Source organism: Falco punctatus (genome assembly GCF_963210335.1).
Source record: "Falco punctatus genome assembly, chromosome: 4".
Taxonomy (NCBI): Eukaryota; Metazoa; Chordata; class Aves; order Falconiformes; family Falconidae; genus Falco; species Falco punctatus.
Genome location: NC_137583.1, coordinates 68,123,984 through 68,148,808, shown reverse-complemented (window position 1 = coordinate 68,148,808; position 24,825 = coordinate 68,123,984). Strand labels below are relative to the sequence as shown.

The window sequence follows — 24,825 nt, the reverse complement described above, 5'->3', positions numbered from 1 at the left end:
AGTGCAGGCAGGAGGCAACCTTTTCAAGTTTGGTGTTTGATTCTGTTGCCTGGCAGAAACACAAGCAGAATTGCCAATGACTTGTTTGTTTGTTTGCTTGTATAATGCATTTTTAAAAGCTTACATATGTTTGTAAATATATCTACGTGCATTTTAAATGGGTCGTCCAGAGTTCCAGTAAAACTTTTCAGTTACATGCTATATTTTGTCATGACGATACCAAGGAAATACAATAAAACAAAGGATCTTCACAACATTTTCCCTGAAAGAAGAAAATTTCTGAACTCTTCATACATAAGCCTTTCCTAAAGGTAACACAAAACTTCCACAGTGCAGAAGAGGAACAAAGCTGTAGCAGCTCTCACTGTTCAGTGACACAGCGAACCTGCTCAAGTGTTTTGTAAGCCAAAATTTCCACCTAGCTAATGCTAAGGAAGGGTCCAACATGGGATTTTCCCCTTTCCTCTATTACTTTAATTAGACTTTCAAACTTTCAGTATTAACTTGAAACACACAACTTCTGCAGAATACCATGTGAAGAAAAGAAGTGTTTATTGCATGTATCTGTACATTTTCACTGAGATGCAAAGGTTGAAGAGTAGGGGCCCACCAGCCCACCTGGGTAGCTGGGGGTGGGAGCATGAGCCAGCGGGGAGGCCCAGCACAGCACTGCAATCAGAGCCGGGTGGGTGCCCAGCCTGGGTGGCGAACGCTGCAGAAGGAGCGTGTTCCTTCTCTGTGTGTTCTCTCATAAATCAGCCTGATTATTCTAATGAGGAGAGCTGCGTCCCTCTGCTGTGAGCCCTGCTGGTTTACAGAGAGAGGAAAGTAAATAAAAAGGAACAATGCTGGCTGCTGCTGCAGGAGGGACCAGGGAGGGAGAACAATAGTCCTGACCCTCCTCCCCACCACCAGCCTCTTCGCAGGGAAGAAGCGGGATGGCTTCGTACACGCCCCTGGAGTTATTCCAGATCAGAACTGAAATCAGACGCTGCACTCGTCAGCATCTGCTGAAGGAAAAAGCAAGTAAAACAGAGAGAGCAGAGGCATGTTGTTTTCAAGGCTCTAAGAGAACGTTGCTACGGAAAGAGAAGAATGGGATACACAGCTTTGCAATGTCTGAGTAATGAATGCGCTACAAATACCAACCTGAGCTCTAATGGCAGGATCAAGCATTAGCTCTATGACTTTGGATATTTTTTTTTTAGAGTAAAGAAGGTAGATTTCAGTCTTTGAGTTAAAACTCCAAGAATTTGTCTCTTAAAAAATGTATTTTGGTTCTTTTTCTTGCTCTCTATTTAAGTAGTCTTGCAATCATGATAACTAGAAACTTGTTTATTCCATAATGAAATTTTAGATTCTTATTTTCTATGCAAATCTGGAAGCTGAAGCTTTAAGCAAACCACAAACTACCACGACATTTATTATAAAAATATGAAAGCCAAAATTATGTGCAGCCCTACTCATTGTTTTTTATATTTTTGTCATGTTCCCTCTTATTGCCACTTCTCTGTGATGAGTGAAACACATCATTCAGGTCTAGATCACTTATTATGATACCCACAAAGCCTCCTTGCTATTCTTTGGACCAAATGAAAAGCGTTTGTTGAGAATAATTGTGGAATGGCATCAAAATTCATCTTAATTTTTCTGAGGATTTAATTATTTCTATTGTGATAAATTATTCTTCATCTTAGATACTAAATTTATATGCTTTAATAAAAAACATTTGAAAAATCAGACAATTCTGGCAGTTCTTGTAATGCTCTCCTCTCAGGAAAATTCCTCTGGATGTTCTCAGCAGCTTATCCTCTCTTTTTCAGCGTCAGTTTTACTAAAATGTCTTCATCCTGCCCTTTATACAGCATACTTACTTCTATCTTTAGCCCCAGTTCGATAAATTATTCCATTTCTTAATCCCATCTTCAGTCTCCAAGCTAGATGTTGTGATCATATTTTTGGCCTTTCAGACTCCAAAGCAAGCTCTGCAAATATTTGAAAACCCTTCTCTTCAGTAATTTTCTCATTTACCTTTCCTGTATTCATTTCCATGAGCTAAATATACTGTGATATTAGGAGATTTCCTAGACCAGGGGACCGGTGCGTGGATGCAGTGGCAGGCAGCCATCTGCGGCTGCTTGGTTTCCCCCCCCCAACCCCTGGCGGGGGGGTTCTGAAAATACCCGGGGCCGGATTGAGGACCCTGGGGGCCGTATCTGGTCCACGGGCCGCAGTTTGAGAACCCCTGTCCTAGACCCTCTTTCAGCCCTGAAACTGCTTGTTCCTCTAATGTTCCTGGTTTTGCCAAGTATCATGCCAGGCTGATATTTCTTCTGGCAGAAGGGAGACCATGTACCACTGCTGGATGTGCTCTCTCCCAGGAGTCAGCAGCCTTCCCTTCCCCTGCCACCTGGTGGGGCTTTCCAGCTTCTGCTAGCCTGGAAGCTCCAGAGCTTGTCTCCAAACCAGACCTTGCTCCATGACACCTGCAGATCACATTAAAGTTGGACTTAAAGGAGCTTCCCTGATACACCTGAGTAACACATAGTGACTGCAGAAAGGTGGGTGAACTTGTTAAAGATAGTAAGAGAAGAATTTAAATATTCATATAAAGACAGCAAATTGTGTGTTACAGCACCTACAACCATGGATTATAAGACTGCCTTTCTTAAAGCAATCATAATTGCATCTTATTTGATTGAAGTATAACATGGGGTGAAATTTTCAATAGGACTTTGACCATGACCAACCAGCTTCTAGCTTTCAAAAAGACATACATCAGACCAAGCACAATGTGGGAAATTGTTAAGTCATGAAAAATATCTAGAATTATTTATATTTGCATTTCTGAGCCTTTCATGTTACTTGCTTTTGTGTTTTCAACCTTTGAAGTTATATTTCTGTTTCTTGTAAAGGAGGGGAAGAAGAACAAAGAAAATGCCTTTATTTCAGGAGCCAGGCCTTTGAGAAATGCACCAAGAATCTTGAATCTTAAAAAGTCCAGAGCATTAGCAAGCAAAGCACAAGACCTACTAACTTTCAGTAAGCCTCGTGGCATAAAATCCTCATGGGAACTTATTAAATTCTTCATATTATCTCAAAACTAGTTCCAGAATTTTAAAATTAGTTTTGTTACCTTCTTTGCTACCATACAGGACACAGCACTAGGATCAAAAGTTACAGACGTAGAAATTCAACACTTTGAAATTCAGTAACACTGCACAACTACTTTGGTTTTAGGGGCTTTGCTCATGCTAACGATATCATTTTAACTACAAATTAAATCATAACTTCCCAATGTAATAGAATCCCAATGTAATAGAATCCCAATGTAGCACCAAGTAGCTTGAGCAGCATGCACGCACACACATATATTTACTTTTACTTAAACTTCATACAGAGTAGAAACAAAGACTCCCAAGTCCTTCTGACAGCCTCAGTCTGAGCCTTCCTTGGATGTTTCTGTACAGCACTCACTGCCTTCATTTATTTAATTACGTACTCTTTCCCAGCATTCACAAGATGGCACCTTGTCCCATGGTCCTTACAAAACAGACTGGCTTGTTCGTGTGCCGTGGGAATGACTAGCTTGGGAAATGGAGGCTGGGCTGTGCTCTGAGTGTCCTGGCTCTGAACAGGTACCACACCTAAAATCTCTCCTGGATGAGATTATCCAGGAAATGTACTGTTAGCCAAAACAAATGATCTTCAATACCTCTTTGGCTGTGCTTTCCCACCAAACAACCAAATACAGAAGTTACTTAAATCAAAAATGTTCATGCAAGGCAATATGGGAAGTTCTAATTTAAATCCATAGAAGTCAAGTTATACTTTGTTGTGTTTGGTTGCTGCTGACTTCACCAACACCTGAAACTATAATGTATGTACCATCATAATCTAAGTTAAAAGGTCATCTTTATGTCTGAGAACAAAGCTTCACTCTAGCTACACCAGTGTAATCGTACATAATGTAATAATACATGGCATACTAAGCCAGTGAAAAGGACTTTTAACTAAGTTATAGACAAATTTCATACCGATATAAGCACCAATGTGCACTGCTTCATTAAGCTCATCTAAAATAAAAAACTGATTTTAAAATTAACTAGTCTGAGACTAAAAATCTGTGTTTTGGACAAGCAGTACTTGCAACCAAGAAACTGCACACAAGAGTGCAGCTACTGGAAGGGTAATTGGTCCGCAATGACAACCAAACACAGCATTTTGTTGTTTCTCCTTTCCCTTCAATGGCTGCTGGCTTTCAGAATTTGCATGATGAAAATTTTTTTCTGAAGAAAAAAGTAAAGCTCCCATGAGGCAGCTTTAGCTGCCTCCCACATGGAATTGGCTTTTCTTAGAGCAAGTTATCCCATTTATTATTATTCATACCATTAAACAGAAAGAAAATTCTTTCCCTGCTCAGCCCAGTAATGATGTAGGAGGGAGCAAATTAAAAAAAAAAGGGGGGGGGGGGGGGGAGGAAAAAGCCCTCTTACTTGCTGATTTTGCACGCAACCCTGCTCAATGCAGACCAAGGCTGACAATTTTGTCCTTTTGTGCTTTTCCTTCTCTTTGATGGAGGCCAGTACCAGACACTGCTCTGCCCCAGGTTTTTTCACTACATTATCAGAAGCCTGCCCTTTCTTTGTTAGGCACAAAATGATGCATGCTAATAAAAGAAAATAGAATTTGTCTGGTCTGGAGGAGCCAGTTTGTCACCAAGACCTTGCTATCAGTAAATAAAAATAGAAAGCTTTTTGCAAACCACCAGAATTTTAGCCAGTGTGAAAATAACTGAGACACTGTCCTCTTTCAAAAACTATGTTTGCATTCAGTCATCCTGGACAGCAGGAAAACCAGTTGTGCCTTATAACATTATAAAAGTCTGTGCAGACACTGTTGTTACCCAGAGATTTCACAGCATGCAGACTTTTAATTGTCTCTCCTTCCTCTCTGCAGATGAAGGCATCTGGAATGTTTTCTCTAGTGAACCTTACTGGGGAATATATTAGTTTGTAAAATAGAGCAGGATTACAAAGAAAACTGCTGAATACATATGATGTCTTGACCTAACTTTTTACAAGTAGCCTTACTGTGAGCATACTCCACTCTATCTTAGCACGTGTTTATTATTTTGCAATATAGGTCATATTCAGAGCTTTGAAGAACTATATAGCTGACCTGTAACAGCTTCCTCAATGAGATCACTGATCTGCAAGCTCCAGCATTAATATTCCTTTTGCCTCTTTTTAATTTCAGGTTATAGTGAGTTTGAGTTTTCTCAAACACAGTGCAATACTTTCTGAAACAAACTCACATCACTGCACATAGCCTTAATATTAATTAAAGTACACCATCCCATACAGACTTTCTTTATTTGCAGAAGACTATAAACAAAGTTTGCATTTGCTAGAATAAGGACAGTCTCATTGATAAACATAATAAATTTTTGTTCCTTAACCTCCACAGCATATCAGGAATGTCACATTCCATCCACCCATCACTTCAACCTACAAGTATTTTTAGGATGGGTTTTTCATAGGATGAAACTCCTCTCAGATCAGGCATCCATTGTTTTACTACTATATAATACTCTTACCTCACCCAATCATAACTTTTGTGGCACTATCAATCTGAATGAAATCTGTTTAACTTCGCAAAGAATTTTTCCAAGTGTGCCAGACCATGTCTGGATGATAGTATGATACTGAAAGTATCTCCGATCCACCACGTAGCATAACAGCAGCGTGTTTCTGGTCAGTATCTTGGGGTAACTAGAACCATGGTAAGCAAGGGGCTAGGAAATAGGGGCAACAAAAGCTGTTGCAGCAGGAAGAGGACAGGGCTACAAATGAGAGTTTATACAGTAGCAAGCCTGTGGGGGCTGCTGAAAGCAGAGGGTACACAACCTAAAACAAGTTGTCAATGACCAGCCTATTTCAACCGTCCTTTCTAATAGCAGACAGTACTGAAATATTAGGACAGGATTCTACCAAGAACATATTTTTATATTTTTTTGATGTGTACATATATGCATTTATTGTGATACATGAAATAAAGTAATACTGCTACCAGCTGCCACCTGCCCTAGATTAAAATAGGTTTTAATCTGAATTCAGCTTCTTTTCTCTATAAAAGAGCCCTATTCATCATCACCACAGTTCCTGACTTGCCATGCTATTTCAATTCCATTAACCCAAAATGAGCTGTGGTGGAATATGGATGCCACACAGCTGTTGCTGTTACGTGCAGCTGGAATGCTGTTACGTGTCCTATATGCTCTTACAGATTGACTGGAATTCAGATCCTCCACTGTGTTTAAACACCAAGGAGCCTCGATGTCTAGAAAACTCTTAAAGGGTGTTGGTACAAATACCTGGTGGTCTTACATAGACTAGCATAAGGTAGTAAGAAGCCTGAGAAAAACGAGACAAAACAGCAAAGTCTGTAAAGATAAGCTATCCGAACAAGGTTATCCTTGTGAAAGGTCATTATTTAGCAACTATAATTAAAAGTTCTGCTCTTCTGACATATCTCCTACAGTCAGCTCCCAAACGCCTGTGAGTAGGGACTTGGAGAGAGCAGGTCTGGAAAGTAAGAGTAGCTGCTTTGGAGCTGAGATACTTTATTGTGAGGGGTGTATCCATGGAGAAATGAGTAATAATTTCAAACATCATGACGCTGCATGCAATGTGAAGTGAGTGACAGCAAAAAAGTATGCATCTAGTCAATACCAAGCCCTTCCCCCAGCACACAGGTTGAGAATACATAATCCAGTTGGTTCATGTCAGACACCAAACAGGACATGAATCCCTGGGAAGCAGTCCAAGTCAGACTTTTTCAGCCTCAGCTGAATGCTAAGGCCTCCATTCCCAGATCTGTACCAGATTTGGGGCAGATAACTACTGAGTCTCACGGTCTATCCAGCGGGATAAAGACACTAACATTCTCTGTAAGGTACTTTGTGATCTGTTGATTGAAAGCACTTGTTTATATATATCCTATATAAATATATATATGTATATACTCAGCATTTTAAAACTGTTAAAAAACAAAAGCAGCATGGTATAAAAGCAAACCCTGTTTGAGTTAAATTGCTGCTGTAGAGGTAGTTTCTTTCTGACATTCCCAAAGACCCATATAGTCACATGCACAACAGGAATGTGTATGGCAGAGTGCCAGGGGAGGCCTCAATGGAATACTTCATTAAAAAACAAACAAATGAAAAACTGAAAGTACATTCCTAATGGAACAAGCAACACTTGTTGCAAATCATTTGAACTACTAAGAGGAGCCATGAAACTTGCAACTTGACTGAAGGATTAGACAGCATTTGTGCAGGAGCTTGGTGTACTATGCAGTGAATACAAACCACTTACATGCTTGTGGGTTTCAGTGGAACTTGCGCATCTGTATTTTTGAACTTGAACAATTTGAATCTAAAGCAAGAACGCTTTAGGCTTCAGCGAAAAGCCCCTAGAGGGAATGGGATTTTAAATAAATATCCTTCTTGTGGAGTCATATCTAAAGCTGCATGTCACTAAAACACAGTTAACATTCCTTGAGTTTCAAGAACAGAAACAGGTTACACTTTTCATGACTCTTGAGTGCACAAAATTTCATAAGTGCGTCCACATGGTTGATTGCTCTTTGGCAGGGCAAATTAACCCTTGCTGAGCCCAGTACTGCAGCAGCTACACTGCTTCCAGCTATACCCGAGTTCCTGCATTTAAAGATAATCTGGTTGCAATCAGGTATCACATTACTTGTCACTGACAACATGGACAGCATTTTCTTTTTTTCAGCTTGCTTCAGTGGACCTTGCAACAGTGAACTATGACCATTATAACTACTCAGTTTAAATTGTCTCACAACTCTTTACCATGAGCCAGACTAACAACAATGCTCCTCTCTTTTCACAGATGGGTAGTCTCTACTAAAAAGGCAGCTCCTCTTTTGCCCCATGCGCCCCTTCACACTAGCAACAATTCCTGAGGAGGTACAAGTGTTTAATAAGTACCTTGGGTTTGTCAATTACAGCAAGTAACTCCACTTACTATTGGACAATAAGCAGCATAAGTTTCTATTAGGATTTCTGTTATTGAACAACTGCCTAAGCATAAGAATTACTGCTAGAATTTTTGTTTTCAAACACCTCACAGAATACGATTCAGACCTCAATACTAACTATATTTAAAAAAAAAATGTATCATGAGTGTCTGTCAGGCCAATTTTCAACTTCAAGTGTTCTTACTTTGTAAGAAAAGATGCTTTAAAAAAATTTAAAGCTTGCAGAATATGAAAAGGATTTTGTCTCTGGAACCAAGACAGACACATGCCTGGTCAGAATGGGCCTCTAAGTTGTATCAACTTGTTAATAATGATATAACAACAAAAAGAGAGTACTACAAATAGTAATTTTATCTACTTCCGAATAGATAGGGTGATTCAAAAGCACTCAGAAAAATTTGCTATTTTTTTTACTGTGTTTACAGAATCACAGAATGGTCAGGGTTGGAAGGGACCTCTGGAGATCATCTAGTCCAACCCCCTGCTAAAGCAGGTTCACGTAGAGCAGGTTGCACAGAATCGTGTCCAGGCAGGTTTTGAATGTCTCCAGAGGAGACCCCACAGCCTCTCTGGGCAGCCTGCTCCAGTGCTCTGCCACCTTCAAAGTACAGAAGTTCTTCCTCATATTCAGATGGATCAACTAAATCAACTACACTAAGTGGTTTAAAAAAGTTAAGTTACAGATCTGTCGTGTACTATGATGGAAATATTTTAGTGTTCCCATATACCACATATGAATGAAAAACCTCAAGATCTTTTACAAGAGCTCTCACTGGCGCATGAGAACCTATGCATACAAAGCTGAAAAAATAGCAGCTCTGAAGAGTTAGCGTTAAAATGCTCCATAACCAGTGTATTCAGTATCATACTTTGGAATCATGATCAATCCCACCTCCAGAAGGAGGCTGGTAACGACTTCTCTCAAATGCTTTTTCTTGAATGTGATCTCTGACTCCAGGTCCCCATTTTCCTCCAGTGCAGAGAAATCCTATTCCAAGAGTAACACCTTCCCATTTATGATGTTTAATTTGAACTGACTTACAAATACTACCAGCTTTGAATGACGTAGCAAGCCCACTGCTTGCTACGATCAAAATGCAAAGATTTAACACCAATTATTTTCAATGCCACTGCTAAATAAGATATCCAAGTTGGTACTAAAATTTACTAATTTACTGTAGTGGTTACTGCTGCATATGGACAGTCTAGTCTTGTACACATTAAAAAAAATAATGCAAATTGTTCCACCCCACAAGACCTTGTGAAACTACTTTTGAAACCACTACAAAATGAACGTGTTTTATTAGGTCCACTTCTAACATCACGTCATTGTAAAATCAAACTACCACACTGAACTACTTTTCACACAAATCCTATAAGCCAGGGGTCCTCAAACTATGGCCCGTGGGCCAGATACAGCCCCTCAGGGTCCTCAATCCGGCCCCCGGTATTTTCAGAACCCCCCTGCCGGCGGTTGGGGGGCGAAACCAAGCAGTCACAGATGACTGCCTGCCACTTCATCCATGCACCAGCCCCCTGCTAAAAGTTTGAGGACCCCTGCAGTATAAGCTAAATCTATGAATGACCAAATAACATATAGCTCCCTTTTCTACAAGCCTGAACCTCTCCATCATGCTTTATTAACAGCTAACATGGAAGTAAGTTGTCTCACCTTGCACACATCTGTTTTTTACAGCTAGATATTGAACTAAACTTCATCTGAAAACCAGTTGAGGAAGACAACTATCAAGGACTACCTTGGGGCAACTGAAATTAAAAACAGATTTATAAAGCAGTTCAGAGGCAATGAACAAAAACCGTACTCCCAATTTAAAACAAGCATAGAACAGTCACCTGAGAAGTGGCCGCAGTGCCTGACTGCCCCTCTCCCACCCATCCCAGCAACACAATAGACACTGACAAAGCCATCAGTGCACAAACTAAACCAAAGGTTAATCTGCCTTTCCACCAACAGAGGGGAAAAAAAAGAAGATATGTGTATCTATATTTAAAAACACAGACATACAGAAAAAACAAAGGTAAATGACCATTCTGATTTTAGGAAAACTATCTATCAATCTATCCGTTAAGAAAAAAAACCCAACATAAACAAATCCACAGTAAAAAAATCTATTGATTCTTCTTCACTCGCTACTGAAGAGGAAAAAAATTATTAAAATAATGAACTGTTTTATCTAGTTCTTACATAAAAAAAACCCAAAGCCCAGGATCTACTAATAGTTAAGGATAATTTCAGCAACCGCCGCAAGCTACATCTTTTAGCTCAAACTTTTAACAAGCAAAATCATCTAAGGAATAAGATACTGGTCTTCTGCACAGGACTCATCTACACAACGAATTTGTGTAGACGTTTGACCCTTTTGCTAACAATCTTCTGAATGATCTTGTTCCAGAATTAAGAGCACCTTGTTCCATTTAGCTTAACCCAGTTAACCCATTCGGAGTAAGACACACACAAGAGCTAGATGGAATTGAGATCCTTGATTCTGAAATTGAAATCCAAGACCCCAGTCATCTGGGTTTAGATTATAGCTTGCTTCGTTGTTTGAATGGACAATTCTTAGGGTGTTTGAAGATGCCGAATCTTCCTAGTCTGCAGACTTCCTAGTCTGAGGGAACAAATCTTTTACATTCACCAAGAGCCAAAAAATTGCCATCCCTCTGCCTATATTCTCCAAGTCAATCTGACATACAGGCAGAGTACGTCTAATACACTGACAGAACTTAGGGTTCTTTATAAAACCCAAGTAGTTCATAGATGAGCTACCAGGGTAGGGAACAACAGTACGCATCCTGCGTGAGCCTGGTAGTACACTTACCCAGCAAACAGGTGGCTCAGACTCCATGTCTTCCTGCTGGAACTGGCCACTGTGCAGCTGAGCATGCCAGTGTGTCCAGAAAGGAATAAAAGGCAGAAAGAGGAAGCAATGTATTGTTCTTTCTCTCTCTCTCTATATATATATATATAAAGCTACATAATTTTTAGTATATGTAGTATAAAAATATATACGTAGTATAAAACTACATAAAATGTAGGTTGCCTCTGTAGTTTGTCAGTGGACTTAAAAAGTGGAGCGGGGGCAGCGGCCAAACTTCAGGTGACCCTCAGACGATTTCTAAAATTTGATTTATTGGGTAGCAGGAACTGTAGGCAGTAGCTCAGTACAAGCACACTTAAAGCAGACAGAAATTAAGAGGAAGGCCACCTCTCTTATCAATCCTCCACTCACGTTCCAGTTTCCCCGAATCAGGACTCCACATCCATACTACTTCTTTACTTTTCACCCCCAAAATTAGGGCGCACCCCAATCCACTCACCTCCAGCCCTGTAAGGTGATTAGCAGAAACTGCATGTGGGGAGGTATCTCAATTGAAAGGTAATCATCTCTGCAGGCAGTTACAGATTGTGGGTGACTACTTGTGTATGGGACTTCAACCATTGGTTTGTATAATCACCTCCACACTGAAAATTACTTCAAAATACCACCCCCAGCTGTTTCTCTGGTAACCACCAAACTCTAGCGTACATAGTAAACTTAGTTTACTTGGCAGAAGTCAACACTTAAAGGATTTGAAAAGCCCGTTGACGACTACAGTTGTATATGCTAGGTACATATTTAAGAAGTATTACTATAAAAGCTGGGAATCATCATCTCTCTTCCAGTTATGTTCTGTTATTTGGAAACAAGGTACAGGTGCCACTCCAAAAATTCAGGAAATCAGAACAGTACTCTAGATGCATTTCACTGGAGCTTTGAATCAAGCACAGGTAGGAGTTTCAAAAACTGTGTCTCCTCACATACCAAAAGAACTACAAGATATTTGACACAGCACTTTAGGCACTAAACTAACTTTTGTCATTAAATCTCCTAGACTGTAAGCACTCGAGTACATAACTGGATCTAGTCCAGACAGTTACACCAAATCAACATAAAAAATTAAGCCTTATAACCTGCCTTATTTCAGGCAAACTTTCTGTTACAGGCCAGCCCTACAAAGCTGCTATAATCTGCAAATTATGATTTCTGTTGTAGCAATACTGTGCATTAGTTTAGTTTCCGTATCTTCTATTCTAAACAAACTGAAGCTTTTTAAGAAAAGCTTTTTATGTCAAAACTTATACTACCTGAAAAAGTAGTGAAAAAGGTTTATCACTTCAATAAAAGGACACAGTAGGTTCATTTGGGTCAATACAGAGTATAATGGTAAGAGTTATTTTTGAGTAACAACTCTGCAGGTGCACTTACCTCACAATAACTGCCACACCTGGGAGTTATTCTACAAATAGGCAAGCCCTAGAGATAATATTGCTTTCCATTTGTGAATCTGAATTTAAACAGAAATTTTACAGATTGGGATTACTGAATGTGTTTCTAACAAGATTTCAACATTACAGTTGAAAGCTGGGAGGCCCCAGTGTATGTAAATACTAGCCAACAGTTACATTTTCCCCTGAGTTCTGTAACATATAAAGTTCAAACATCTCCAGTATTTTAGTTTTGACCCTGTAAAAGCTACACTTACACATAATAATGGTCATGAAATAGACTTCTTTAAAGGCTTACAAAGCTTCCCTTAAAACTTCTTCAGTTTTAACAGCCTCAGTAGAGAAATATGAGGCATTATTTATAATATATGCTTATTCTAAGGCAAACAAACCTGTAATTTAAAAAAAGAAATTAACTGTACTGTTCTCTATAAATGAGCTGATACAATTTTTTTTTCACAGACAATTTAAAGTTCCCTTGAAATAATAAGCAGCAGTTTACATATGCAACTAAAAAAACCCCTAAAGAGTAAAAATCAAGGACTTTTTTTTTTAATACCTTTTCCTGAGTCTTCCTATTTTGATGTAAATTAATGACTACTACCAGACTAAGGGAAGAGAGAATGTCAAGAAACATCCAGTCAAATAAATCACTTTTTTGCTACTAAAAATAGCAATTTTTTTGTTTTTCACTTCAATATAAACAAGGTGTCCTGAATACCACAGTACTACAACAATAGCTGTACCCTTGAGATTATCTAATTTTATCACCTCAGCATTACTTGAGAGAAGGCAGCAGAAATGCTATACAATTAAATTGCTGATTAGCTCAGTCACGCTAATCCCTGATGTAGCATGGCAACTGGAAGAACATAAAATCTGCTTCTTATTATTGGTGAAGAGCTATTACTGAAACTATTCATATCTACATACCCTTTATACTTGCACCTGAGACACACAGTTACAAAGATTACAATTGCACATCTTTCAGTTTAGTTAATTGGTATAGAATGAAGATCTGACTACAAGATACAGCTTAGAAATGAAGTTACTGCTGTAACACATGAATAAGCAGAACAAAATGTGTCTGTATGTACACACAGTTACAGTAACTACTAGAAATAGGAAACAGGATTAAACTGAGATTTGTGCCATGCTGTTACCTCCTCCATGATCTCTAAATGAGGTTCTATTTTAACTTCATCTGTAAGAATGCCTGACAGCTGCAAGCTACTTCTCACCATTCCCTGTTATTGTTCACTACTCTTTACAATCTTATTATAATCACTCAATAGATCTGTATAGAGCTGAAGAGCACTATAAATAGTTTCCACAAGTTTGTTATTGGCTTTTACTTAAGTTCATCTTCTTTGGCCTTGTATTTAATGTAGTATTTTGGCTGGACCCTAGTAGATTTTTCAGGACTTCCAGGCACTATTGAAATACGCTCACCTTTTCCTTACCCATAAAGTGGATGAGTTGGTCCAAGCTCACGTAGTATAGCTGCTTGCAGTGCTGTGCCCTTCACATGGTATGCACACAGTTGCACCAAAACCTGTCTTTCACTACAGTTTGCCTCCTTTCTAAACAAGGCTTTGGAGTATAGCTTCAGAAGATGCATGAACCACAGTCCTACAGTTTAAGCCTCCACGCCCTGCATTAGTCATGTTTTCTCACCTTATCCCTCTATTATTCCACTTAAGTAAGAGATGATTGTAAACAGGAGCTGTCTTTGTGCATGCATCACAGAGACAGAACTCTAAACTCCTAGAGAAGGCTAAATAGTTTCTATTTGGCCCCTGACAGTAAAGCCTAAGCACCTGTAAAGTGAAAAGTAGTAGAATCTACTCTACTTGCATCCACTAGTTTTCAATTAAACCAGAATTTACTGGCAGCCATCTGAAGCTGACCAATAAAATACATCATTTTTCTCCTGTCCTCAGAATAGCCTTGAAGCATCACCATGTCAAAACTGACAGTCTCACATCTGTCTCAACTACCTTATTTGCAGTATAGTATAGTGTTTAAGTAATTAACTTTTTTTTTTAATAGCAAAACAGCAACTTTATTTCATCTATTTTCTGGTGCATTTAAAAATAGTAATACAACATACAGAAACGTTGAAAGAAAATCCCTCTCTGCTTATACTGTGCTTGTAAGTTTTTGTGGCTAACCACGTTTCTCACCTACTGGAATTATAGCACTGTGGATTCCAAACATTTGACCGTTTCAAGTTACATTGGTTTTCAGTTCTGGTGTATGCTTTAGGCTTCCCACTTCTTTCTTCAGGACATTAAGTAAAGTTCTAGAACTATCCAAAATCTTCACGTAAGCAGCTTCAGTTTCAGCAAGAATTTTATCAAGCTCATTCCGTGAAGCTACCTTTTGAGCCAGGTTTTCACATACACACTGAAGTTGTTTGCTCAGGACTTGGATTTGATGCTGGAGTCTTTTTTTTTCTTCTTTCGCTTCCTGGATTTGTTTGTTCAGCTCTTCTTTTTGCATACATAAGTCTTCAATGCATTTCACTAGTTCATTATTGTAACCCTGAAGAACGGCTCCCTGCTGAGTCATCCTCCACTCCCCTCTCTGGGCTCTGCCACTGCTCCCTGAAGTCCTCTCTCAGCAGCAGTCTTCTGTGCTCTAAAAAAAAAAACCCAAAACCCCCAAACAAACCCCAAACACAACAAAAAAAAAGAAAAATTCTGTAAGAGAGTCAGCATGACCAATGCTATGCTAGCAGACAGAGCCGCAGGGAATGCTGCTCAGTTTAAGGTTAACGTGCTAGTTCAGAGTTATGCCACATCCCTTTTCAGGAAGGGGCAGGACAAAACTGGGCACCCACGCCATACCTTTACTGAAAGCTCCTCTCTCCTACGATACCCTCATGCCTATGCTCAACGCTGGTATCAACATACTTCTATTATGGTTTATGATATCCTAATACCATTCTGAATTGATGACGCTTTGTACCTCAGATTTCGAGGGTTCGGTCAGAAATAACGAAACGACCCTTTCCCCGAGAGAAGGCTCAGCTGTCACCGCCGGCAGCACCCCCGGCCTCTGCCAACGGGAATCCTCCTCGCCAGCCGAGCGCCAGCATCCACCTCGCCGGGAGAGCGCGGGGCACCCGAAGCCAGTCCATGGGGCGCTGCTGGCCGCTCACGGGCGCCGCGATGACAATGTCACGCGTGTGTCGAGACGCAGACGAGCCGCTCGGTCGCCGGAGGCAGCCGTTAGCGCCCCTCACCCACCGCCGGCCGCCCCCCCCCCCCCCGGCGGCGATTTCACCGCGCCCGGGCCGTTCCGCCGCCAGCGCCTCGCTCCCTCAGCGACCGGGGCTGCAGCTGCCTGGCGGCGCTTCTTCAGGGGCCGGGGGCAGGGCCTGGCCCCGCGGCCGCCGCCTCCCCAGGGACATTTTAACAACCTCTTCACCGCCGAGCGCTTCCTCGCAGAAGACGATCCGTACACAAAATGGCTCCTGCCTATACATCAAGTCCCTGGGCGGAAGGGGAGGAGGGGGTAGGTAAGAGGAGACCTTCCCTTTCCTATCTCGCAGCCGGGCGCCGCTTCCCCCCGCCCCGCCGCTTCTCTCGCAATTCCCCCTGTTGCCCCCACCTGCCTGGCGTTCCCGCCCTGTCGGCTCCCACCAGAAAGCGGCTTGGCCTGCCCCGCCGCGGCCCTGCTCCCGCTCGGCCCGGCCCGCCCGCGCAGGGGAGCGAGGCGAGGCGCGGCGCGGCCCCTGGGCGGTGGGGGCCCCCCTCGGCCAATCAGCCAGGCGCGCCCGGCCAACGGCTGCTCCGACCGGCAGTGAATGCCTCGGAGCCGCCGGGTGAGGGGTCACGGAAATACCCGAGCGTTTCCGAGCGCGGCACCGCCCTGACGGGAGCGTGAAAACATCACTACGGAAATAACCGATGTTTTCCGAAGACAGGTAGCGTTCGGGAGAGGAGGACGAGGCGGGCCGGCCGGTGGGAGGGGGAGGGAGGGAGGAGAGTTACGGAACGAGCCGATGTTTGCCGAAGGGAGAGACTGAAGGGCGTTGGGCTCGGCGAAGGCAGCCGATGTTTCCCGAAGGCAGAGTCGCCCGAGAGCAAAGGGGACAGAGGGGACGGAGCATGTCGGAAAGAGCCGAAAAGAGCCGACGTTAACCGAGCGCGGCGTCGCCCGAGTTTCCCGGATGTAGTTGGAGGAGCGGCGGCGGCGGCGGGCGCAGCGGGGGGAGGAGGCGGCCGCGGCAGCAGCAGCAGCGGCGGTGGCGGCGACGGCGGCGGAGTCCGTGCTCCCGGAGTGTCTCAGCGCGCGCGGGGCCGAGTTCCTGGCGTCTCCCCTCTCGCTGTGCGCGGAGGAGATGGGCCCGTGAGCGCTGCTCCCAGCCGACCTGCCTGAGCCGCCCCCTCCCTCCCTTCCCCCCTCCCTGCCCCCGGTCGGCGGCGAGGCGGAGCGCTGCCTCCCCCTCCTCCCCCCTCGGCGCCTGTGGCCCGGCCGCGGCCGTCCCCTCCTGGTCCCCTCACACTCACACACACAGGCCGGGCATTGATGGTAATGTATGCGAGGAAACAGCAGAGACTCAGTGATGGGTAAATCCCTTCCTCCTCTTCTGGCCCCTGGCCCCGCGGGGGTCTCCCCCTCCCCTCCGCCATGTTTGGGCCCCCTTCCCCGGCGGCCGGTAACGGTTGTTCGCTAACGTCTCTCTTTCTCTCGCTTTCTCTTTAGCTGTCACGACCGCAGGGGGGACTCGCAGCCCTACCAGGTACCTCAAGCGCCGGCCGCTAGGCCCAGGAGGAGGAGCAGGGGAGGAGAAGGGGGGGGGAGCTACTCCAGCGGAGGCTTCGGCCGCCGCCGCAGGCCGCGGGGCAACAGACGCCTCGGTCCCGTCCCTCGGCGCCGTTTCGGGCCCGGGGGACCCGGGGGGGGGGCGGGGGGCGGCGGCCGCGCGCGGAGAGAACGGTGCTCCGGCGCTCCTGTGAGGCCTACGAAGCTGGGGCGAGGAGGAGAGGCCTAGTGCGACCCGACTAGGGCTTGGGCCTACGAGTCGGGGAGGGTACGGTACGAGGGGCGGGAGAGCGAGCCGGGGTCATTTGCAGTGGAGTGGAGATCCAGGGGGAGGTGAGTTTCTCCCTTTTAAAAACAAAAGGCATCTTGTTCTTCCCCCACCCCCCTCCCCAAGTCCTTTCTTCTCCCCAAAACTGCTGCTGTGGACTGTAACCTGAGCAGGGCATGGGTTTATACCCTGAATAACAGGGGTTGCCAGTAAAGCTTAATTTCTGCAGTTGCCAGCTGCTAGGCATGTTCAGAAACCATCAAATCCTTAAGCTGCTGACAATAACCTCAGTTTCTGTAAGGTGGATCCTCTATTCCTTTGCTATGTCTACTGAAAAAAAAAAAAAACAAACCCAAACGGTTCTCAGGGTGTGAATCTGGGGAATGCCATATATTGTGGTATCGCTCTCCTTAGGGCACAGAACTGAAGTGTTTTATTACATTTTTGTGTATTTGTGTCACTGTGAAGCGTAATCTGACAGTCCAAGGCAGCTGTCAGTGACAGTTCATGTAAATGTAAACACTTGCCACTCGGAAGCTGGCACTGCAAAAATCAAGCAGATTAAAGTGAGGTGGAACATGTAATTTTTGGTAAATACTTGAAAATTAATCATAAAATTACATGTTTGGGGCTCCCAGAATTCTAGAGGTTTTTATTACAACCGTTACCAGGTTGCTAGTACTGAACAAGCGTTGCAGAAGTTCAAGGTAATGGTGAAACCCAGTGGCCTTGACTACATTATGAAGGACTGATTCAGTGTAACTTTCTGTTTATGTTCTTAATACTGAATGGAGACTTGTGCTTCTCCCAAAATTTCAGAAGTACTGTGGCCCATTTACTGCTGAAAGGCTGTCCACCAGTGAAAAGATAGAGGAACTAGGATTTTCTGAACAGCAAGTGTTATGTTGGATGTAATAGTGGGAGACAATGATTTGAGTTCTAATTACAGAACTTGTTGCTTTAATGTAGGTAATTAAAATTAGAAAGACTAATGCAGATTTTTTTAAACAGGAAATGAAAATTAATTAACTTTAAAAGGTGTTTTGGAAAGATGTAAAATTTAGAAATAAGATTTCAACATCAGTTCTGTAACTTCACATCTAATGTAAATGCCTATTCTCTTGTGATCTATTACAGGCTCTTAAGTACTCATCCAAGAGCCACCCTGGTGGCGGTGATCACCGTCATGACAAGATGCGAGACACCACAGATCCTTCACCACCAAATAAAATGTTGCGGCGCTCTGATAGCCCTGAAAACAAATATGGTGACAACACAGGGCACAGTAAAGCAAAAAGTGTGCATACTCACAGAGTTAGAGAGAGGGATGGTGGTGAGTTGTCTTTAATTAACCTTTATTTAAACAATTACTAATTTCTTATAAATTTAGCCATTATCACTGAGGTGATGAGAGTGTTACACTAAATGTGCCTTGTAACGTGCTTGGAAGACTGCAGTGAAACCAAAGTGCAAGTTTCATTGGAAGCAATAATTTAGGCATTGCAACACCTATTAATTTTCTTATTTTTACAGGTACAGTCATTTTTCTTATAACCACAGAAATTACACTTATTTTTCTTTTTTTAAAACTAGCGTTTCTTTTAATCTAGACATACTGCAACATTTTATAACACAAGATAGTAGTATGGATTTTTTTAACAATAAATATTAGCTGGTTTAGAGACTTTTTTTTTAAATAACTTTGTGTATCGTAGTGCTATACTGTGTAGTTACATATTTCGTAGACTAAACCCCATAAGAAATGAAAAAAGCTGCTTTATATTTAGCTGCTGTGTAGAACAATGATAACCAAAGGTAGCACTTGCTAGAGCCTTTCTTGGCAGGAACTTCGAGAAGAATGTTCTCAGTCAAGTCAGCCTCCTGTGTTTTATGGGGTATTATAGACAATAATATATATAAAATATCCCCAGTATTTTTTAACTGATCTTATTTTCTATCCCCGCTTCCTAGAAAAAGGAAAGGCTTGGGTTTTCCATTTAATAAAAAGTGGTAACAGTTGCAGTTTAGAAAATTCTGGTTACTGCCTGAATTTGGAAGTGTGTTTTCTGTTTTATAAGTACTGTATTTGGTCTTCGTATCAAGTTATAAAGGAAGTATTTAAGTGGAGAACTTGGAGCTTTAAATCAGTGCTGCTTTGTTCTATATAACGTTAACAGTTTGTGATGTACAGACATATTTATTGCTGCACTATTTTTACTTGTTACAGTAGTTAAAGAAAATATCTGTAAGTAGCTTTTAGGAAATACTAGTTAAACAACACAGATGTGTTTATGGTACCTGAGTGGTCTTAAAATTCCATTGGTTTTTTTTATCCTTCTTTGGATTAATACAGAGGCTGTATAGACCACTGATAATATCATATAATTGTGTAGGTATAATATAAAAATGTGCATCTTTTGTTAGCACACTGATCTTCATTATATCTGATTGTACTTGAAAGTACAGTAATCTAAGAATTAAATACATGTGCAAGGCCGGTAAGCTGGTATTCTGTGCTACTTTTCAGGACACAGAGGTGTCCTCTTACTTCCTGTTCACCTGTCCAAAGATACTCATCTTACACACTCTTGCAATTCTGTTCTGTTCTGCTACAATCAGTAATTCTTTCTGCTTCAGTGGAGCTACATTTAGTGGAGTTATGCATATATGAAAACATCTGGAGGATGAGGCTCTATATGGGGAGCGTATTTGCTTATTTGTGTGTTGGAGTTGTTTTTAAGGTAGGAAAGACATTCTGGAGTTCTCCCTGGTCCATCTGGGTTTAGTAGTTGGAGAATGACCTGAAGCATGGATGTGTACAGTAACAATGAAAGAAAACGAGTTATTTGTAGTTTTGTAAGTGGAAGGAACATTATCCTACTGTACCTTTCCTTCCCCAGGCTGTTAACACAGTGGGAAATTTCATTTACTGTGATCTGAAAGCAGTCCTTTGCGCATCGCATGTTAATAGACTGGGAGAAGGAGTAGTCTTCAGCGGTCTGAGAGAAGTTAGTAATTTTAAAAGATGAACACTTGTACTGTTCAATGGAAATAAGTGATTTTTTTGTGGTGTTAATAAGATTCGTTTGGCCTCAGTTTCAGCTTTTTAAAATGTATTCAAAACAACCAAAGTTACATTAAATCTTGTGTATTGTACGTAGTAAACCAAAGCTGAGCATGTGTAGCAGAAGGATATTAACTTTTGTCTTTGATTTACTGAATCTTTCTGTCAGTGCGAATTGAAGGTAGGTGTTGAGTGAAATGTTGTGGTGTTATGAATATTTGCATATTGCTAATATGCAGAAGACATAATTAATGATTTACTATGTTCTCTGTTGAATTACACTGAGGTACTGTTAGTGATACAGTATTCCCTTAGTTTTGCAATTACAGACATAAAGTTGAAAAAATAAACCACCCCACATATAAAAAAAAAAAAGTAAAACTTTTCGTTGAAGTCCTAATATGACTAAAGAGTATCAGTTGGCTTTCATGCTACTGTCATTTTCTGGTTTGTTTTCTTTTCTTTTTACTTTCTCCTGAGGAGGGAAAAAAGGTTAGGGGGATGGTGGTGGTTTGTTGGTTGTTTTTTTTTTTTTATTGTGATTGCTGTGCATTTCATTATTTTAAAATCAGTGGTGCTTGATTTGAATTACTACAAAGGTGTTATTGCCTTCCTATGATCTGGCTGAACCTGAAACAAACCTCATTGAAAAATCTCCAGTATTTATTTCCCCAAACTACATTAAAATCCCAAACAATCTTTTTCTGTCATCCCCTAGGAAACTAAACAGAACAAAAATGTGGAGAATGGCTACTGAATGTAAAGCCAAATTAACCTAATCTCTCCCTTTCAAGACAGTGTTTAAAAAGTAACTCCTATATATGTCTTAATGATTTTTGTTAGGAAGTGTAACAGGAAGATTCACTGATACAGCATGCTGGTACTTAGAACTCATTTAATCATGACTGGTTCGCTTTTGTGGTAAAGACAACTGGCTAAAAAGATTTAAGTGTACATAGATGAAATGCAAGAGCTATAATTAAAGTGATTGAAAATAACTCAAAAATGGTCAAATCTTCCCCTGTGAGTACCTTTGGTACCTGTATAATGGTATTTGTTGTCACAGCTTATTTTTGTAATACTTGTGGCAGAATCTTTTGTATGTATAGGACTGTAATCCATGGTAAGAAATTCAATTAAGGTTTTAAAATGTGTGTTATGGGTAAGCCCTCCATACTGATACAGTGCAAACAAAGCATTTTTCAAAGTTGCTTACTGAATGGGTTCTGTGGAAAGAGACTGCATACAGAGGCGATCGTTTCTCTGGAGAGGGACTTCCAAGTTTACCTTGAACTAAACAAGGTAGAGTACTTGCAAGTTTTTGTCATGTCCCTGTTTTCCAAAGAGTACTTATATATCCAGCATATGTAAAAACTGCAGTAAGTTTGTTCTTGCTTTCAGGTCCTTGTGCATGTATGCGAGTGTTGAAAACATAATGAACAGCTACCCCCTTCAGTGCATCTCTTATTTATAAGTCAGCTGCTATAAGCAGGTGTGGAGTTTGAAGAGATTAGGGGGTCTTATGAGACTACCTCAAGTGTGAAGTTCCTTAACAGTAACAAATCAGGACTTAAAGGTAGCATTGTTTACAGGGACTAGAACTACCGAAGGACCTTGTGGATGTGGAAAAGTGTTTCCACTAAAGAAAAAAGGGAAGTACAAAGATTTGAGGGTTCTTGTGCTTGAGAATGGACAAACTGGGAGCATAGATCGTTCTTGTAGGCCTTTTTAAATGCATAAATGGGGTGATATTGGTGTATAGGAAAGAAAACAAAGAGGTCAGATTGGTAGGGCAGCTTTGGGAATGTCATAAGGGAGGTATATGTATTATTTGGGATTAAAAATTGCAAAATTCAACCCTAGGTAAAAAGGAAAAGGATGTTTCTACTTGAATGTATGGAGCAGAAGGACCTACTAAAATACGTAGTAGAACTTTGTGCAAAAATAGTTCAGTTAGGCCATCTGTACTCAGTTGTTTCTTACTGAGTGTTATGCTACGTTTATGTTTAAGAGACCAAAAATATGTTTGCTTCATGCCATGATCTTACTGAATTGTTTAAAATAACATGGGAAGGCATTACTGTACATAGCATTAAATCTTTTTCTGGGTTGTGTGCTATGTAGGCTATTTTCATGAATTTTGACTAGAACTTGAGCTATTTACGTTCCAAAATATAGCTGAACTTTTGTGAATGTTTCTTTTGCACATTTTTTTTTTAATTGGCAATTAATACTGTCAATGACCACTGTTATTGACTAATACATTTCTAAGATTCAAAATCCTGCTACTATTAGAGACTGAATGGAATATTTTAAATCGTGAGTTCCTAGTTTTATTGAAGTAGTGGTGGGAGCTTGTCATGAAGTGTTGGTTTGCTTTCTTTCCAGTGGTTCCTGACGGAGTTAAGAGGTGTCATAGCAAAGGGACAGCTAGTAGGTGGAAACATAGAGCTAGCATTTCTTTCCTGTCTTAATAACCCTCACAGTAGAGGACAAGAGGCTAACTGCTGGTTAAATTAGCGTGATCATTGACCAGCAGTCAGAAATAAATAGGGCGTTAGGGCAGGTACAAGAGAGTGGAAGCTGCCTGGGCAATGTGCATTGGAAAGAGGAAATTGCAGGGCAGATGGTAAGAAGGAAGTCAGAGAGTAATGAAGATAGCGAAGGGTTGAAGAAGCTGCAATAGGTTCTGTTTAGTTAGTACTAACTGCTGTTAATGTTAAAGCAATTATTAATTACTATGAAAATGTTTCTTCATTGTAACTGTATGGTCAAAGCTGGGATGAGAGAAATCTGTGATCACAAATGGGAGTAGGTTGAACACTGCCCCCAATGTCCAAGTGTAAAAGGGGATTCACTCCCCTGTTCCATGGATGTTGCCCGTTTGGATTGCTCTAAAGGAGGTAGGTTTTGGTGGTGGGGTTTTTTGGTGGGTTGTTTTTGTTTTGTTTTTAAGATAAATACGGTTGCTTGCAGGACTGTTCACATCTTAGAAGCTTTTCTCTGGATTAGGAAAAAAAAAGATGGAAAAATTAGATTTCTGTGGTTTCCTGATTTTGATAAAAGCCGCCTTTCAAGTTTCACTATTATTGGTATCTTCAGTTGGGATTGGGGAATTAATTTAAGTTTGCTCCAAAAGTTTAAAAGTTTTAGATAGAAAGTGACTTTACATTTGGCAGTGTTTCTGAAGTGATTTTTTTCTGGATCAGTTGTATGACCATTATTTTCATTTTTTTTTATTTGGTTACTCTGCTGTGAGGATCTAATAGGGAAGAAGTTGGAAAGTATGTGATCATGGAATTGCAGTAAAGGATAAACAGATATAACTTACCTGTGTACCTTTTGAATTTTAAGGTTTAGAGTATTAATGTTCCAAATTGCTTTTGAAAAGGAGCTGCAAAGCTTGCTTTTAAAAAGCACAGGGTGGAAGATAACACACACACACACCCCCAACACCCCCGATTTTACTAATTTATTGATATTAGGAAAGAATTGTCATTAATATGATGGTATTAAATGCTAAGTCTTTATGCATTTAGGTGGGTAGTCTCCTTTGTGTTTCTTTTCATTCTTTTAATGAAGTTCAGGTAGCTGGTGTAGGTTGTGAGAGCAAAGATGTAGTAATGGGAGACTTTACCTGAAATGGAAGCTGCAGCAAACGGCAATAAGCAATGCCGTTCATTCATAACCTATTGCAGCACACGCTTCCCAAAGTCCATTGCTTTGGGACTCTGACATTGGGAAGTTGCCATTTCACTTACTATTCTTGCTTTCTTCTATTTGCTAGTATATAAAATACAGATCTGTAAATAGGTCCTCTGAAGGTTTCCCTTTATGATTGATCTGTTTAAGGAAATAATGGATCTTCAAGTGTTTTAAGAACTCATAAACTTTGTGATTTTAAGTGTGGTATGTTCAAGTCAGTCTAGTAGCTAGACCTGGTAAGCTTTTGTAGGTAAGCTTATTTTATGTTTTGGAAAAGGGAAAATACTGGCTATATACAAGATTTGTTAAATTTAATAATCTTTAGTACATAGCTAATCAATCATAAGGGAATGATTTTTACTTAGCATCATGCTTTCTTAATATATGGTTCTAGCCTCTGACTTTGCAGAAATGTAATATACAGCTTATTAAACTTGTACTTTTGGGTTGCTTTTGTGAAGGTGAAAAGAAGCGATGGAAACTTACGTTTCTGATGAGCCTGCTGCTAGGCCATAGTAAGGATAGCAATTTGTAAATTATGTATGTTTTTTTTTTTTTACTGGGGCTACTCTGTATTCTCTAATGGCCCCGATTAAAGTTAGTTCCTTAACCATTATTTGGGACATGGCTGCTTTCTAAGGAGAGAAATACTAT

At 41.1% G+C, this 24,825-nt stretch overlaps 1 protein-coding gene and 2 long non-coding RNA genes across 6 annotated transcripts in view; 1 reads left to right on the top strand and 2 right to left on the bottom strand.

Moving 5' to 3' along the window:
* Positions 1-535: 535 nt before the first annotated feature.
* LOC308063295 lies at positions 536-14,566 on the bottom strand. The gene is made up of 3 exons (XR_013927911.1): positions 14,545-14,566; positions 12,339-12,417; positions 536-807 (listed from the first exon to the last, which is right to left on the bottom strand). It is a non-coding gene; the product is annotated as an uncharacterized lncRNA (long non-coding RNA).
* Positions 14,567-14,925: 359 nt separating this feature from the next.
* On the bottom strand, positions 14,926-16,094 carry LOC308063294. Its single transcript, XR_013927910.1, has 3 exons — positions 15,977-16,094; positions 15,786-15,858; positions 14,926-15,001 (listed from the first exon to the last, which is right to left on the bottom strand). It is a non-coding gene; the product is annotated as an uncharacterized lncRNA (long non-coding RNA).
* The window catches only part of WAC (WW domain containing adaptor with coiled-coil), a 63,655-nt gene continuing 54,807 nt past the window's right edge, over positions 15,978-24,825 (top strand). The window contains exons 1-3 of one of the 4 annotated variants that reach the window (XM_080386003.1): positions 15,978-16,292; positions 17,075-17,111; positions 18,540-18,735. In XM_080386003.1, the coding sequence (XP_080242129.1) occupies positions 16,276-16,292; positions 17,075-17,111; positions 18,540-18,735 (250 nt within the window). In that variant the 5' untranslated portion in view covers positions 15,978-16,275. Of the gene's footprint in view, positions 16,293-16,325; positions 16,939-17,074; positions 17,112-18,539; positions 18,736-24,825 lie in introns of those variants that run through there. The other 3 variants (XM_080386002.1, XM_080386004.1, XM_080386001.1) reach the window with 3 other exon arrangements.